Source organism: Prionailurus bengalensis, chromosome C2, assembly GCF_016509475.1.
Source record: "Prionailurus bengalensis isolate Pbe53 chromosome C2, Fcat_Pben_1.1_paternal_pri, whole genome shotgun sequence".
Classification (NCBI taxonomy): domain Eukaryota; kingdom Metazoa; phylum Chordata; class Mammalia; order Carnivora; family Felidae; genus Prionailurus; species Prionailurus bengalensis.
In genome coordinates, this window is record NC_057350.1 from 145573313 (window position 1) to 145592677 (window position 19365).

General features: G+C 35.9%; 1 protein-coding gene across 1 annotated transcript in view; it reads left to right on the forward strand.

Annotated features, from left to right (window-relative positions):
* Positions 1-17740, forward strand: part of ZCWPW2 (zinc finger CW-type and PWWP domain containing 2) — an 84915-nt gene extending 67175 nt beyond the window's left edge. The window contains 4 exon segments of the mRNA XM_043595581.1: positions 6237-6295; positions 7381-7448; positions 13623-13747; positions 17096-17740. Coding sequence (XP_043451516.1) covers positions 6237-6295; positions 7381-7448; positions 13623-13747; positions 17096-17257 — 414 coding nt within the window. The 3' untranslated portion in view covers positions 17258-17740.
* The last annotated feature ends 1625 nt before the right edge of the window (positions 17741-19365 follow it).

The window sequence follows — 19365 nt, forward strand, 5'->3', positions numbered from 1 at the left end:
CTGTGATCAGTCTGCAGCCGTCCACCTTGAGGCAAGACCCTCCACCAGGAAAAAGACTAGGTTTCACTGAAAAGTCAGATGATGACTAGCATTTTTTAGCAATAAAGTGTTTTTTTAATGTTTATTTATTTATTTTGAGAGGGGGTAGCATGCATGTGCACATGCAAGTGGAAGAGGGGCAGAGAGAGAGGGAGAGAGAGAATCCCAAGAAGTCTCCACCCTGTCAGCGCAGACCCCTGTGTGGGACTCGCTCATGAACTGTCAGATCATTATCCAAAACCAAGTCGGGTGCTTAAGAGACACCCAGGTGTCCCTAAAGTGTATTTTAATTAAGGTATGTACATTGTTTTCATAGGCATAATGTTCTTGTATGCTTAATAGACTACAGTATAGTGTAAATATAATTTTTATATGCACTGGGAAACCAAAAAAATTAATTTGACTCACTTTATTGCAATATTCACTTTGTTGCGGTGGTCTAGAACTGAACCTATAATATCTTCAAGGTAGGCCTGTATGTCAATTCTGGGAAGTCTTCCTTAGAGACTCTATGTTATCCTAACATTCCTCTTGCTTTAGGAAAAACTATGTGCAAATAGGAATTGTTTGCAACTGACTTGGATTCTTAGAATATCAAAATAGAGATGAAATAATCTAATTTACTGGTACCATTTAATCAGATAAACAACTGTGACATAAGTGCTGTTTTCATGGGGGTCTTTGAGTCTCTAGACACCCTGTTTTTATTGGCTTTTAGTATTCTTAATCTCTTTATAGATATAATTGAAATCTTTCCTATTTTTTTAAAAACCATAGTGAATCTGTGTGTTATATCCCCGCTATAGATAGTAAAAAACTATTAAAAAAATTAAGTCCAAGACTTTAAAAATTGTCAGTGAAGTAGCTAGTCATAGAGTTTCTTGAAGTATGCTGTTACTTGTATCCTCAGCCAGGATTGGGAGGTGTTAATAGAAAGTCTTTCATGCCTTCTATTTAAGGTGGTCTAGTGGTCAACTTCTATTTTTAGGGAAAATATTCTCCTGTGTCTCAGCTCACTGCTTGAGTACACACTCCAGTGTTTTCTCTGCTAAGCCCCTCAAAGCAGAGAAATCCTCAGTACTTTAGTGAGAACTTAGACATGGCTAAAGATAGTGCAGGGGACAGCAAGATATTTATAAATCGTATTGCCGAGGACTGATCTCTGATATTGTCCAAATCTTGCAGGAATACTGAACTCTAGTGAGAGTGACTGGACTGGAGCATATGGTAATTGACTGACATTTATGTAAGAAGCACTAGATTTGTATTCTATTAAAATCGTGTTTAAAATAGAGCCAGAAAATGATTATTTAACTTTCCCCTTTTCAAAGAAGATTGAAAAACAATCATTATCTAGGTCCGAAGACTTAACTTTATTATTTGTACTCTCCAGATACTCAGATTAAGTAATAACCACCACTTACAATGCTGCATAAAACTGGTTTTCATCCTTATTCCAAGCATACTTTCCCAGTAGATTTTCCAAAGGGAAATGAGAATATTGGCATTTCCTTCTATATGATAACTTTTGACAAGGAGTTTGTGTACATTATTCAAGGCACAGATTCATGTTTGGAAATTCTGTCAAAGTAAGCATCTCTTTAGTGATCATTGACTGATAATTATTCTCAATGGAAGGTTACAAAACATATTTATGTCTTCTATGAGCATAAAATGCTGAATCAAAATTTTATGTCCTCAGATTTAACACAGCGAACAAACTTGTTCTTCTTAAAAATAAAATGATTTTCATTTAGATGAATAGTGATTTAAGGAAATGGACAATGTCAAGTCACTTGATGAAGATTATATAAATCTGATGTAAACACAATTCCTATGGATTATTTGATCTTGGCAATTAGAGGCACTTCTATCACTTGTAATTCAAGCCAGTAATCCTAATTATCATTATATATATGTACACACACACACACACACACACACGTTTTTTCGCAGCAAATGGCATTTGCCCTCTTTATGTATGTCTCTTGTTTTTTTTAGATCTAACAAGAAAATAATTAATACTTGCTTTGGTTTCCTTATAATCAATGACAATATATAACATATTTGTATGGATGGGTGTGGGCTAGATAGACTAATGGCTGAAAAACTCCAGTTTGCATACAAGTCTTCTGAATAGCTTATTTAAATATGGATTTCTGGACCCCACAGTAGGCCTAGGATGGACATAAGAACCTGCATGTCTAACAAACTCTCAGTTGTTGCTGATTCTCACATGGTGGTCCTGACTCTGAATAGCCTGGGGCTCGACGACATAGGAGAATCAGCAGTGTAACACAGGAAGAGAAGTGGAAGGGGTGGAATAGATAAAGATTATAGTATCTACTTGTGGGTGAATAGCAGCCCCCAAAAGTACCAGGAACCTCAGAATGTGACCTTATTTGGAATAAGGATCATTGCAGATGTAATTAAGGTAAGGATTTTTATATGAAATCATCCTGAATTAGGTGGATCCTAACCCAATGAAATTGTCCTTAAGGGTCTGTCCAGGGGCACCTGGGTGGCTCAGTCAGTTATGCATCTGACCTTTGATTTCAGTTCAAGTCATGATCTCCTGATTTGTGGGATCAAACTCCATATTGGGCTCTGTGCTGACAGTGTGGAGCTTGCTTGGGATTCTCTATCTCTCTCTGCCCCTCCCCTCCTCATTCTCTCTCTCTCTCTCTCTCTCTCTCTCTCTCTCTCTCTCAAAATAAATAAACATTTTTTTTCAAACACACACACACAAGAGTCTGTCCATAAGAGACATACTTCTATCCTACAGCCCTATAACAAAATCAATTTCTGATGCTTTACCAAGTTCATGGTAATTTGTTATGGCAACCTTGGGGAACGAATGGACCATAAGTCCAACCATACCAAAGTGCTAATAAGTTCCATTTGTCATATGCTTTAAGGAAAAAGGATAGAATTCTGACACTAATCCAGTGGAGTAGTCTAATAGGTTAAACAAACAATGATCAAACGTAGACTAATTGTTGAGTACTGTTAGATACTTTCTGGCATGGTATTTAATTTCATCTTACCCCTAAATGCTCTGAGGTAGTTATTTATTTATTTATTTATTTATTTATTTATTTATTTACTTACTTACTTACTTACTTACTTATTTATTTAAGCAGTAGTTGTAAAATATCCTGAAATGCAGAATAGCCATTTAGTTGGAAAATATTTGTTAAGTGTTGACTTCATACCAGGCTCTTGCTAGATATTCCAGTGGTCAGTAACTTACCAAAAGTGATACAGGTAATAAGTACCAGGGATTAAATTCAAATCATGATCCTGTCATTCCAAATCTAGTGTTCTTCTCCATCACGTCATATTTTATCAAAGCCCTGGAGCAGGAAAGCACAGGACATTTGGTGATACTGATTAGTTCATTTTGGCTGCTGTGGAATATTTAACAAAGTGGGAAGGAATTTATTATCTCTAACAGAAATCTTCCTGATTTATGGTAGCTATTTAACAGTATTTCTTTCTATTAATACCTATGAAATAGTTTGTACTTTGTTACCTTAATCTTATTTCCCCTTGTAGCAACGCTTTCACTTTAAACTCAAATATGCACATAATTTAAGCTGATCCTTAATAATGAGTTAAAAATAATAGCTGTACATTGTCTTTATAGAGATGTAGATCAATGATTTAGACAATCTAGTTCCATATACCTTTTTACCTTATTTACTTTCATATATATATAAAACAAATGGTGGAAAAAATATTTGAATACTAACTTGAGGTTGAAGATCACAAAAAAACACCTATTTTTTTGGCATCATAATAATATGAATTCCCTGAGTGTTTTTTTTACAAACTTCCCTTGAATGATTATTAAGGTATTTAAGCTATTTAATAATGTTTTGAGAGTTATTAAATTCAACCTTCATCTCATTATAGTTAATGCGTTTGAACATAGCAATATGAATGGCACTCTGCTAGCTGCTAAACATTTAGTATGTTAGAAAAAAAAAATCCCACCCTTGCAGTGTGGATACTTAATTCAAGATCAGTAAAATTAAGATCAGTGTAACTATGAAAGATTTAGACAAAATGGGCTGAGACACTGCTCACTTTAGCAGGTAAAAGTGAAAAGACAAATAAAAGAAGGTAACAAACATAGAGGTGAAAGTGGCATTGAGGTTCTGTCTTAGGAAATGAGGGTGAATCGTACGAATTCCTTAAAAGCCTAAATCGACAAACAGGACAGTTCAGAATGGACGGGAACACTGACACTGTATTCTCCTTGTGATATTTGTGTTTATTGTATCTCTGTCTGAACACTTACTCATTCATTTGTTCCACGAACACTTTACCTGCACCTATGGCATGCAGGGTATGGCATGGAGACAAATGTACTACCAAGTGAGAAGCTAAGTCACATATACCAGTAACTAAAATATGAGACAAGAACTCTGACCTAAATGACATAGATCATAACTCTTATCACAGAAAGGTTTATGGGACAGTATAAATTCTTCTGCATCTATGAATTGATTACAAATTTTATTCACTTATCTTTTGGGGTTTGATTTCTTAATGTATTTTAGTCAGTGAATATGGCTCTAAAACAGCGGTTACTATTTTTGAGGCTTCCTTTGTGACCTAGGAGGTGGTCAAATTTGTAAATGTTTCAAGCTTGAAAACAATATGTATTCTTTAATTATTCAGTGCCAGTTTCTATATGTGTTTATTAGATTCAACTTATTATTTGTACTGTTGAATTCTCCTGTTTCTTTGCTAATTTTTTTGCTTTATAAGTTTTTTATGGGAAGTAAATAAAAATATCCCATTTTAACTGTAAATTTATCAGTTTCTACTTGTAATTCTTTTCTGTTTTGCTTTATGTATTTTAAGGCTAAGATTTTATGTATAGACAGGTCAGAACTGTTATACTTTCTAGGTGGATTGTTTCTTTTTGCATTAGGTAATAGCTTTTTTTTTTTTTATCTCTGATTATGCTTTCTTCTAACAGTAATATTGCTACATTGGGTTCCTTTTGCTAGTCATTGATATATTCTATCTCTTTACTTTCCATTTTTCCATGTCACCAAGTTTTTGAAAAAATTATACCTTTATTGAGATGTAATTTAGTCACTCTTTTTAAGTATACAATTCAGCGGTTTTTAGTATAATCACAGTTTTGCAACCAAGACCACTTTATAATTTTAGAACATTTTTTCATCACCCTCAAAGAAAACCTCATACCCATTGGCAGTCACTGCCCATTTCCCACCTTTTCCTAGTCCCTGGAAACTACTAATCTTTCTCTGTCTCTATGGATTTGCCTATTTATGGACATTTTGGATAAATGGAATCCTACAACATGTGGTCTTTGGTTCTGACTTTTTTCACTTTTCGCTGAGCAAAATGGTTTCAAGATTCACCCATGTTTAGTATTTTTCAGTATAATTAGTCATTGTTTTTAAAGGTTAAATAATACTCCATTGTATGGATAGATCACATATCATCTCTCCATTGATAGTTGTTTCTACTTTTTGACTATTATGAATAATTATGTTGTGAACATTTATATACATTTTCTTGTATGGACATAATAGTTTTGTTTCTTTTGGGTACACACCTAGGAATGGAATTGCTGAATCACATAGCAATTCTACATTTAGCATCTTGAAGAACTATCAAGTTATATTCCAGGGTGGCTCCACCATTTCACCTTCCCTTCAACAATGTAGGGAGGTTCCAATTTCTCCACATCCTTCATCTCATCTTTGCTTATACATTAAAATCCCAAGCCCTTTGGCCCTATCCTGGTATACACTTTTGGTAGGCCTTCACCATGTCAGTTCCTATCTATAGTTTTGCATTCCACATGTTTCTGGCATCTGAATAGTTCTTTCTTTTTTAAAGGTCATGTATGTATAAAAATGTAAAGATTGTTTTACTTTGTATTATTATGTGTCTGTGAAGTGAGGAAGGGAAATAGATATGGGAGATGGGAATTCATATTGGATTAGTCTACCATTCCTGGAAGTTGAGAAGATTGGTGTAATTGTAGTGACTATGAGGTGGTTGACTTAGAGTTATAGGTGTGGTTGAGACCTACAGGTCAGAGTTTTTCTTCTGGACTAAATTACTTGGGCCATTTGGACTCATTATCTTACTGAACTCATCTAGTCTCATTTGAACTAATTCATCCTTTTGTTGTTATTTTATAGATGCAAGTTTCCAGAAACACTACTGGCAAAAAGAAACCAAAATTTAGAAGAAGGATAAGGTATGGGTTTTTTTTTAATTGAAAAGTATTGTGATGAAATTGAAGTGTATGTAATAGATTTAATTATTATGACATTTACCCCTGATTCTTGATTCTTTTTCTCTAGGGACGCATTAACATTTTCTAAAAGAATTAAGGTGATAAGTAATAGTCTTAGAAGTATGGAGAAAGCTTTATGTTTATATAAATATGTTGAACCAGAACAGTATAAGATTAATATCATGTGAGCAACCATATGAGAAGCAGGTGTTTAGTTTAAAATAGTGCAAACCAGAAACAGGCCTTTATAATGAATTGATAAGCCACCAATGACAAGTTTTAGTGTTTATCACTGAACCAACCATACAGTTTATTTTTTTGATGAATGATAATTATTGCTGTATTAAGAGTAGTCCTGCTCAAAGACAAATACTGGCTCTGATATGATAGTCCTCCTCTTATTCTTTGTCCTTTTTCAGAGGATGAGTAATTACCTTTTTTTTAAAAAAGACTTACTGCCTTATCTTAGTTATATTTCACAGTAACCTCATCAAATAGGTAGGGGGTATGTTATAATCATCTCTATTTAAAAGATGAAAACTTTATGACTTAGAGAAATTAAGTGGCTTTCTCAAGATCTTATGGTTAGAGAAAATACATTTGAACAAATGTTTTCTAACTCTAAATCAGTGACACAGGTAGTGGAAAAAGCATGGATTTTGCAGTCTGAAAGAATTTAGCCCTGTCATGTTCAACCATTTCCTACATTGTCAAATTTCTCAATTTTGCAGAGCCTCAGTTTCTTTATAAAATGAGAGCAGCAATTACTTAGTAGGTTTTCGGGGCGAGAATTACATAAAAAGCCTATGTAAGGTGCTTGGTAGATCATTAGTGCTTTTCACCTAGTGAGGGCTCAGATCAATATTATTCCCCTTTGGTTATTCACTGCATCATGCTGCCTTACTGTATTAAAAAAACCAAGGAAAATTACCTCAAGATAAAGAAATACATTCATAATTTACAATGATCAATGAATATACATAAATGGCCATTTAAATATATGTGATTAATCTTTTGAAACTGATTCTGTCAAATCCTTTTTCTAGGAAACCTATTTTAAAATACTCTTTCGAAAATGTTTGTTCAGATGATGCCATGTCAAAGGAAAATGTGGGTATGTGAAGGCCTGTCCTGCTTCTGGTTCTTATACCTCTAATTCTACCGAATGTAGTTGCCGTTCTTTGAAGAAAAAAAATGTTGTACATATATACATATAAGAGAACTCTTAGTGAGTCATTTTGGTATTAATTTTCATACTAGGTATTTGGGTTGTCTTTGGGTTTCTATTCTCTTTCATTAAATTTGGCTCTGTCATGTATTTAATTTCTTTTAAAAATAAAGCACCAGCAGTTGTGGGAGGAAATACCTACATCAATACATTAAAATTCAGACCTCCCGATTCCAAAATTATTGGGGGCCTAGAGGTGCCAATGGGAGAGAAAGAAGAAAAGCAGCAGCTTGGGGCTTCCAGCTGAATTAATTGCCATTGGTATTAGAACACAGTAGGGTGAATGTGGGGAGAAAGTTTAAGTTTTCAAAACCACTTTACTCTTCCTTCATTTTTGTTAGTCTTGAAAAGTAGGCAAATGCTTATTTGCGAGATAGAACTTTGGCAGCCACGCAAAGAGGTTTCAAAGCCCATTAAACCCCAAGAAGCTACCCGCACCATATTCCCTCTCCTTTGTGGCCACCCCCAGGTCCTATGGCACTGCCTTTCAAATGGCTAAATCAGCCATTCATTTTTAGTCTTATCAAAAGAAAGGAAAGCAGTCAGAAGAAGGACAGAGTGGTTATTTTTTTAAAAATCCTTTTGTTCCTGTCCTAAACCACCACAAAATTCTGTTGTTTCTATCTCTTCTTAAATGTATTCCGCTGCTGCTTTCCTGCTAACTCAGGTGCCTTTTCTTGGCCAAGTTGTCCCTTTGCCTCCCATGATTAGTTCAGATATTGCTGTGGAAAGGCAAAAGTCTGCTCATCCCTGGACTGAGTTCCCACTAGGAGACCTTGGCACTGCAGCTGAGGGCTCCAATGCTGGGATCCTTTCCCCCTCTGACTCAAATGGGCTACCTTGGAAGAAACCCCAGGACATCACAGCCATGACTCCATTGACTGGAAATCACTCTTCTGTGTAAATGGGTGAATACATCTCCATGGATATCCACTGATACCCTTTTAGGAGTCTCACATTCTGAATGGCTCTCAAGTCTCAGTAGTTAATTGTTCAGACTGTGAACCTGATCTGTGTCTTACTCTTTCTTCACATTTTGAACAACTAAAAAACAGAAATATCTAGTTTACTGTGTTCTTTGCAAGAGCTGACTACTTCTGGAAAGAGTGGTTCTTCTTCAGTAAATTAACCCTCCTCAGTTTTTTTACCCCTACTCATATTTCCATGGATCCCTTGATCTAAGTCTCTGATATCACTCCTTTTCTTCTTAGCCTGAGGTAGGATCAGTCCTTGATCAAGTGAAAATTCTACCGTCTTCTTCTTGAATGTCTGCCCCACTTTTTGGAGCCACTTTCCTTACACTCCCAAGTGCTAGAGTCTCCCAGGAGCCTACTACCCAGATTTGCTGTTCCTTTCTAATTTTTAAGCTCTACCCATTTCTTTTCTCTGTCCTTTAGTTAGAGATCAGGAGGAGAGCTAACTAAGTGCTACTTTACCTGTCCAAGTATCAGTTGCTTCATCTGTAATAAAGACATGCAGTAGAAGCCCTCTTATCCAACAAGGAGAGAATTTCTGGAAATTAATAGAAAAAATTGAATAGAAATTAATAGAAAATTAATAGAAATCATTAAATATTTTAAACTGTAGCCCATGGCTATATAGTTTTAATCTAAGAAATAACTACTTGTGGAGCATATCTATGTTTTGGGGAAAATTAGCACCAGGAATATTATGTACTATATTTGTATTGTCCCTATAACTCTTTTTTTTCAGTGTTTAGGGACAAGAAAATTCATCTATAATACCAACACCTGTATCAATTACTCTGTGTCTTCACTGTTCTAAACACTGTGAATATATTAGTGTATTTAGCCCTCACAAGAGCTATCTATATAAGATAAACAGTTAGATATTATTATATCCCCCATTTTATCAATGGGGAAACTAAGGCACTTAAGAGGTTATATGGTTTTTCTCAGTCACTATCTTCCTTTTTTTAATGTTTATTTATTTTTAGAGAGAGAGACAGAGTATGAGTGAGGGAGGGACAGAGAGAGAGGGAGACAGAATCCAAAGTAGGCTCCAGGCTCTGAGCTGTCAGCACAGAGCCCAGTGCAGGGCTTGAATCCAGGAGCCGTAAGATAACGACCTGAGCGTAAGTCGGAGGCTTAACCGACTGAGCCACCCAGGTGCTCTTGTCACATATCTTCTTAAAATTAATCAAAGTGTGCAGCTGTTTCCTTAGTTGCTTTGAGTATCAGGAAACTTAAAGCGAAATACAAGGGGGTTGGGCACAGTACTGGTAGTTGACCTAGGCACTTTTAAAATCTCATTATTGCCCTTTGTATCCCCCTTAATGAATTGGTTTTGATTTCTTTTGGTCTTTTGGTTTTAGTCATTTGTTTTGTTGTATCATTGTTTTTTGTTAGAAAATACCTCCTTTATTCTTGGGTAGTAAACAGTCTATAAAAGTTTAAAAAAAGATTGGCAGATTACCCCAGACCAACCGATAATCTATGACACTCATTATCAAATTAGCAAAGGATGTGTTCATCAGCCACCTGAGATAGATAAGCATGGAAAAAGATGGTTAATCTAGGAAAGGTCTGGATCATGGGGTGAGCCCCAGGGGAGCATGAAGACCTTAGGGGCTGGGGCTGGGAGGTAGAAGGGGGACAGGGAGACAGGTGATTTTTTGCTGCTCAGGACAAACTTTGCCCACCTACTCTTGGTTTGGAGTCAGCTTTAGCCTCTAGGGTAAAAGGTGGGGTTGGCCCACATGCCCCTTTCCTAGAAAGCTCCTTGCCTCCTATTTCTGTTTGTGTCTCCAGGAATGGTGCTCTCTTCTTCATTACATTCTAACTTGTACTCATCTCTACATTTAAATTGTAAGCACACAAGAGGAGTGTTTGTGGTTATTTAATAACAAAACAAAACCAAGTACTTTTTCCTCCTCCTCAGCCTCCTTCTGTAAGAATGCTTTCAAAATTTCAATATTGAAATGACCCTGCAAATTTATTTCAGATGATATTTTTCAATACCAGCTTTGGGGTATATAAGGAAATAAACAGCTTCTTTAAACATTTAGTAGAAAAATACAGATTGGAGAAAACCCCATAAGTATACCTTGAAGGCTTTTAAAATAGTGACTGATTTATTTAAGAGACAAACAGTAAGCTATTTCTTATCAGGAATGGAAAAACTACACAGATTATTTTATAAAAATTCATTTTTAAAATCCAGGTATGGACTTCAGTATAAGAGATACATTTTTCTTACCTTTTTAAAAAAAACTTTTTCTGAGTGATGGAATAACTGTAATGCTACCACTTTACTCTAAACAGCAAATTGAAACAAGTCAGGGAAACCACAGGATAATCAGTATTGATAGAAGATGATTGGTCATGCAATCAGCAAAGGCATTCATTCTGCCTCTATCTTTGGAGGATATCATTGGCCAATTTTGATAACCTAGTTTGTACATTACGGTAACTGCTATTTCTTGAGAATTATTTTTGAATTCTGTCAGTTTACAATATAGAAATACCTATTTAGAAAAGCAAACCTCCCATTGCTCTGGAAGCAGAATTTGACATCAATCAAGTTGGTGTTATGAACCCTAGTTGATTTATGAAGTCATCCATTACTTTGTCTACCCTTTGAGCAGAAGGCAGTGTACATATTTTTCCAGATCACTTGAAAACAGAGAGCCTACAATGCCATTTGGCAATGACATTCATTATCATAAATTGATTGTATTTTAGCCTAGCCTTAGAAATATAAAGATGTTTGTGTCCATTTTTCCTTTACAGCATAGCTCAAAATTCATCTTCTCAACGGTGCATTAAATGTCAGTATCAATTTCCATAGACTCAGAATATAAAGTAGGAAAACACAACATCTGTAAGTGGGACTGGAGAATCAGTCTGAAGATAACCACAAGTAGTTGTCTGTTCAGTAACAGGTTACTAGTAAGAAATCTATCATAAAGAGAAGTCAATTCGTTAAACAAAATAGCTTCAATAAAAATGTACATTCCTCTAGAAAATCCTGATTCGGTAAACATGGGTTGCATTCATGTATTTTTTTAGTAAATTCTCCCAGTGATTCTTATGCCTATCAAATTTTGAATAGCACTGTTTTAGAATGCAATAATTAAAACTCTGTGTTCTTACGCTTTACCAATTACCACAGAACACATATCTATGTGGACACAACTAACATGTCAGCTACAGTTTTTGTTTTGGCTTTAAACATAGGAACTGATTCTAAGGTGTGCAAATGGCTTATCAGAAAGCTACTTTCAAACTGTTTGGAAAGAAGTCTTCCATAGAGAAAACCTGAGATTGGCTAGGAAGAGATGATGGCCAGGAAGGCTCGTTGGTCAATGCCTGCTCTTGAGTCCCTCGCCCTTTGTAGGCACATAATTGATACTTGTTGACTGAATAAAAAAGTACTTGGGGCAAGTGATAAGTACTGACAGAAAAATTATTTTTGTAGACAAAACTGTGATGTGAAAAATGTTAACTAAAAATTGTTTTTTAATACTGTAGTGACAACCAACAAAGGGAAAATTTTCTATTTCATAACCTCCCATGACTTTGACACTATTATTTAATAACATTCTAGCAGAATTTTAAACTTTCTTTCTTACGAGTACTAGATAAGAGGAAATTACCAACAAAGAAGATTCTAATAAAACATGGATTCTTTTGAACTGGAGGAAACAGTGCATAAGACTTTTCACATTAATAATCTCTGGTTTTTACCTTTAAATATGCTTAGTTTACAAGGATACTTCTGTGTGTGTGTGTGTGTGTTCACACACACACACATAAAGGGATGCATATACATATGCAATCCTGCTAAACATGATTAGTTAGAAGAATTTTAAATATGTTCAACAATTAGATTAAAACTGAATGTTAGTGCTGAGAATGCCCTGCTTGCATATTCACTGATAATAGGTTAGCTCCAAAGCATATGTCCTGCGTGGGTCTGTTTTCGTATTCCATGAACTTTTAGATGTCCTACGTAGTGGGATTTTTGGTGTCCTGCCAAAGAATGGTGGATAATAGAGGGTACTATGTCCAGTTTTTGTCACCCGAGTGGAAAATAATGGGGTGTGTATTCATGGCCTTTCGCTTTGAATCGTGTTGCCTTTGGAACGACTTCTCAGATGCTCCATCTGTCTGTTGTGCAGGACAGCAGGCCACATGTGGCTTCCTTTCCTTGATTTTTACTTCAACAAGTCTATATGAAACAAAAATGTTTATTTTATTTAAGTCAGGAATCCAACTGCATGTTATTAATCAGTAGTTGAGTCTATAGAGTTATTTAATAGGAGTTAATTTCTTTTGTGGGGATATTATTTTATGTCCGCAAATTCAGTGAATTCATGTCACAGTAGTACACACACACACACACACACACACACAAATTTTGTAAGTGTGGTATTTAAATATATATATATATACACACACATATATATAATACATATATTAGGCAATTAAGATGTGTTGGTATTCGGATTAGGAGTAGACTAGCCTCTGTTTAGCCTGACCACTTAATTACATCGTCTCTCCTTTTAAACAGTAGTTTTAATAGTTTATTGTAGGCATGGCAAACTGGCCCACAGGCCACTAGTTTTTGTAAATAAGGTTTTATCGGAACATAGTCACTCTCATTTATTTAGGTACACGTGTATGGCCTGCACTATAGCAGCAGAATGAAGTCGTTGTGACAGAGACCACAAAGCCTGCAATATTTACTCTGTGTCCATTCATGGGAAAAGTTTGCTGACCTCTGGTTTATAAAAAACAATTTAGTTTGGCCCTGATTTAAAAAAAAAAGCAAAACAAGACACTTCTAGTGAGCTTTTTATGATCTACACATAGCAAGAATATCACCTACATTTTGACAGGAATAATTGGAAAATATTCACCTGGAAATCCTTAATTATTTTGCATTAAGCAGAGCCCATATGTGAGAACTATACAAAATATTTGTTTTTTGTCTTGTAACATTTAGATTTTCTCTTTTGAGTTGGTTAAGATTATGGATTAGATTGAATTAATTAAAATGTAGCATTTTTTCTATTATATTAATGATGATTTTTAGTTGTCTCTGAGACAGAAGTTTTACTAAAAGAGCTGGAGCAAATGCTACAGCAGGCACTAGAGCCCACAGGAGCGCCTGATGAGTCTGAAGAGGAGCGTGGAGAAGAAGTGAATACAGGAGAAAAGGTAGCACCGGTAATCATTATCAGGCCTAAATAGCAAGTCCAGATTCTGTCAATGGCAGAAATTGTTCCTGGCTGTACATTTTAGTTATATGAAAAACATTTTTCCCTTCTGAAATTTGAGCCCTTGATTATCCTGAAGTGAATAAACTCGTAACCTGTTGAAAGGTCAGAATACAACTATCAGTTTTTGAAAAAAAAATCTGTGAGTGTGGAGGAGCCCTTTGTTTTTTGGATCTTTGAGGTTGGGATGAAGAAAGAGTGGAAGGAGCTCACAGTAGTCGGTCGGGTGCCACCGTAGAGAGAACTGCCTACCGCTGCCAATTTCACAGTCAGGAGAGGAGGCTGGATAAGAGCAGCTTGCTAGGAAATCTGCCCTGCCTGGTTCATGCACAGAGACAACTTCTGTAGGGACAAACCTCATTATTAACACACTGGAGGTAGAATTTTTCATTGGAATACTTTTCACCATTCATAACTAGATTTGTCTTTTTTTTTTTCCTTTTGGCTAGCTATGTTGGACTGAGAAAGGCCATGCATGCTTACTTTATTCAGTTCTTATATGTGATAACATAAATTACCAAACTTCCCAGCAAATCAGCTCCATGTTTGTGCAAATAAAATGAGGGTACAAGCCTAGGTCATTAATACAGAGCAGCAGTGTGGTAGGTATGAGAAAAATAAGTCATAAGGCAGACACTTCTTCAAGGCAGTACAGCTGTTCTCCAGATAGGAAGAAAAATGGCAGCAAGAAGTCATGTATCCTTAAGGTTTCATTCATTCTCTCATTCATTCATTCAGATATATGCTGTGCCTGGAGTCCAGAGAACACTGGACTTGGAAGTTGGGAGTTGGGAGTTGGTTGGGAGTTCTTACTCTGGAATATAATACCAATGTCCTAAGCCCAGTCCTGCCAGGGAGGACTTGTGTAATTTGGCACAGTTGCTTATCACTTGCCCAAGAGGATTTCTTTGTGGGTTAAATAAGGCAAACCGGGAAAAGTACTTTGCATAGTAACTGACACCCAAGGTTAGCTGTTATTACAGATGAGAATTGGCAATGGCAGTCCCTGGAGAGAGTAAGTGCTGAGACTTCCTTACTTCCTCTCTTTTCCCACATTCCCCTGTTGAGCAACTGCCCATTCCCGAGTCTGTCTCTTCTCAGATGCTGGAAAAGGTGGATTTATACGTGGACAAGGTTGTTTACCCACTTTGGCAGACTGCCCAATTGCATGATTTCATTCAGAACTTCAACAAGAATAAAGATGATTCGTAAACACCTCCTTTATCGAGTTGGAAATCAAAATATACAAGATTTACAGTTAAAGACAGCAATACACCAAAAGGAAATAAAATTAATGCTAAAAACTCTTACCACATTGAAAACCATAGTTTTCTTAAGTAGCACCAGCAATATCAACTTGTGCCTGAATTTGTACCGTTGTGAATGCCATTTTTCCAATTAGAGTTCCTTTTTGAAAAAAAAAATTTTTTTTTTCTTTCTATAGATCTTACCTTTTGTCAAACAGGATCTGTAGATTAGCAACATATATGTTATAGACATATAATTAATATACAATTAGTCTTTTCCAGCAAATGTGTGCTTTCTTTGAGCACCATATGGTTTTGTGCAACACGTTTTCAGTGTTTGCAGTTTCTCTTCTCAAAAATACAGCCAGGTTGATTTTTTATAGAGATGTCCTGGAGCTTTTACAGCCACAGAATTGGCTTCTATTTTACCATTATAACTAGTAACTTGATAGAACAGAAAATTACTTTGGATTTTTATTCCTTAAGGTAAAATACATAGTTTTAATATATCACCAGGCAGGAGCTTGCTTTTTGTTTTAGATTCTTGTAATATTTTATGCTTTCAAAAGCCACTTAAGAATTATAAAAATTAACCATCTTAACTTGCTGGCAGGCAGGTGAGTGCCTCCTGCAGACTGGTTCATAAGCCATTCTCCACACTGAACTTTGTAAGTCTGGCATTCACACCAGGTTCTGTATATTTAGGGCCTTGTTCACTTTTAAATGAGAAGAATAGCAATGAAACCAACTATCAAAGCTGGGACAATTTTCAGTTTAAAAGAAAAGAAGTGATCACCACAAGGGTTTCTTTTTTTTCCTTCTTTCTTTCTTTCTTTCTTTCTTTCTTTCTTTCTTTCTTTCTTTCTTTCTTTCTTCTTTCTTTCATTCATTTATTCATTCATTCATTCAAGTTAATAGGGAAAATTAATATGGCTTCCAAAGTTAACACTGCTTAACGCTGGAGCTGTGTTTTATTTGTAGGAGAAAGTGGCCTCTTATAAGCTAACACACCAAAAAGAGCCACCTGATAATTTTAAGGTGCTAAGCATGTTTATTCTCTGAGCAGATTTGGTTAAGCTATTTTCAAAGTTGTAAATTTGATGGTATTTTCATTCTTCATTTCATGTATCAGGTTTGAGGTTGATAACTCTCAAGCATTTATACCAATGAGCAAGAGTGACAACATAAAAAAGAAAGCATACACACATGGATAATCAAAATTCGTTTCTATTTGTCATTGAAATGTTTTATGAGAATATTTTCCTCAGTAGAGTCACCTTCCTAATTATGCTCTTCCTTAGCTAATATTAACACTGGTTTTCATGCCCCAACTTTGTAAGCAAGAAGAGGAAATTAATATCAGATTTTTATAAAATCTTCCAGAATAATTCACAAATTAGATAAGCCATATACAAATAAAACAGAGTTTGCTGAATAATTATTTGTATTAAAAGGTACAGTTTTTGATGTTACATGAAAATACTTGTATAAATTACATGTATTTTTTTTTCTTAATTTCATGGAAGTTATCTCTACCTTTAATGAATCTTGAAGTTATAAATCTTGTATGTGTTTATGTATATCTGCACTGTTTTTACTCGTGTCTCTTCCCACCGAGCTAGATCAAGCTATCGCTATTTGTAAGTCATGCAGAGGCTTAGGAGAAGATAGGCATAGAAGGTGTGACTCAAACAGTTTTAAGCTGTATTCCCTATAATAATAATTATAAAAATAAATAAATATAGAAAAGTCATAGAATGAAACTGATCATGTTTTTCCAACACGTAATATTAAACCTAAAAATGTATAATGTTGGGGGAAAGAAATACGACCTGAATAATAAGTTATTCTTATATGAATACATTTCTTGTACATTATACTCTACATGGGGATCATTATTTGACCACCAGCATAACAGAACACTTTGGGTAACTGCTGTGGCTTGTGGAGTTACTGACTACTTTACATTTGGTTCAAATAATTAAGCCGGTGTTCCAGTAAATTTGATATCGTTCTGATGAATTGTATGGTTATTTTTACAGTTATCTGAATGCAGCCCTGAAGTTCCTGCAGGCGGTCCATTTGAAAACCACTATGAAGAAGACTGTCTTGTAATTGATGGGATGAAATTAAAAGCTGGAGAATGTATTGAAAATATAACTAACAAGTTTAAAGAAATAGATGCTCTAATGTCTGAATTTTAAGGTATTATTGATATTTTCAAAAGTTAATTATAAAAAGTTACGTGTTTATATTTTTCCAAAGTCAAAAACTTGAAAACATGTAGGAGATAGGTATATGTTATACCAAAGCTGCTATTTGTAACAACTTCCTGTTTTATGCTTTTGAATATCCATTGTTTTGAGAGCCAATCAAATGGTATTCAAGTTAGTGTTAAGATTTAACATTTAAAAAAACAATTTACCATTTAAGAAACCCTGATATTTGTATTTATAGATTTTTTTTCTTGTTTGCCTTAATTTTAAAATGGTTTATGAAACTTACTGTGCAAACACATGCTTTACAATGATTATTTAGGCCCTTTATTCAAATGTGGCTATTTAGATGGCTGTCAAGGCTATTATAATTCTTCCATATAATTCAAGCATAGTAGAGATTGAGTATGTGTATTGGTAGTGGAATTAAGCTACTATAAAATAAAAGGAAATAATAAAAAAATTATTGTATATTAGAGTTGGGGTTCTTCTCAAAGGTGTCAGTTGCCTTATACTGGAAATAATCATTTCAACCATGATTCCAAAACCTGATTAAGTGGAGGTGGGAGGCTGTGGAAGATCAGAATCCTGGATGCTTCCCTATTAAATCAGTATCTCTGAAGGTGAGGATGGGAAACATGGTGAAAAACATAAGATTAAGTTAAGCATACTCATAATAAAAAAATTCTCAGCATTATAGGACAGCAAAAAGTACATCCTACAATACCACTCCTTAACGCCTCCCTGAAACCCCATTCCATAGGGATTCCCATGAGCAGTTTCAGGGGGTGTCCTTCCACATAAGTGTTCTAACGCACATCCATCTCCAGTACCCACTCTCGCTCTCTCTCCATGTCTCTCTTGGGAGTATGGGATCAGGGAAAGGGCATTCCAAGCACATCGAAACAGAAAACAAAGCTTGAAGAGAGAAGAGAAAGCAATTCAGCATCTTGGACCTATTGCTAGTTGAATTAGCTGGAGTAACCACATGCTGGTGTGAAGGTAGCCACAGCAGATGAGTAGCACTGTGTACACAGGCTAAGGAACGTGTACCTGTAGGGGCCAAGTGAAGAGTTTTAGACCGTGGAGTCCCTTTTACGTTTCAGAAAGATCACACCAGCAGCAACACAGAGAATGGAGTGAGCAAGAGAGCACTGGAGACGGGGCTCCTTGTTAGGAGGCTGCTTGGGAAATCCAGTTGCAGGATTATGCGCACCTGAATTTGGTGGTGCTATATGGAGAGAGCAGCATGGTTTCCAGCTGCATTAACATCAATGAATGGATTATTAGGATTTTGAGAATGGAAATAGGCATGCGACAGTAGGGGGGCGGTGGGGTCGACTTCAGGGTTCTTGTATTCACAGTGCTGTTCACCGAAGTCAGAATAGGTGCAGATTAGAAGCGTGGGGCAGATACCAAGTTTGGGGCTAAACTGTGTGAGTTCAGCAAAGGTTCGAAACTCTTCGTGCTTTGACAGAGCCTGCCTTTCAGAACCACGCCATGAGCCAGAGTGACTATGACTACTCTCTCACTGCATCATATTTACTTCTAAATGGTATCAAACAGTGGAAACTAAGGCTTCCTCTTTTTCTTCTAACAGAATTTACTCCATAGCCTTTCAGAAAAACTTTGCCTCTTTCTCTCACCGCTATGATTTTATATTCACAGCCTACAAAATGTCTCAAGAAGTAATCGATCCCATTTTCCTGTTACTTCTTAGAATCAACAATAAAATGACTACAATTGTATTTGAAAGACTTTACCCACAATTCGAGTGTTTGATCTAAGCCCCCAGGTGGTAGACTAATTAGATCACTTGCAGCTAATTCCTGTTGGTGGAATAGCCAGTGCTCTTCCAAGTTAGAGTCCACGGGTAAGACACTGAAATTTCCAGACTGAATTCATCTCTGCCATGTTCTAAGCTGCAGAAGTCCGGAATTTCCACTGAAGTCTTTGTGCACTTGGGCAGTTCAAATTGGTCCTGAGGACAAACATTTGGGTTGGCTCTGTCTGCAGAGGAAACTTCAATCTTCTTCCAAGAAGAGGCTCTTAGGGAAAAGGCCTTTTCCAAGAAGAGGACAGAGGGGAGCCTCTGT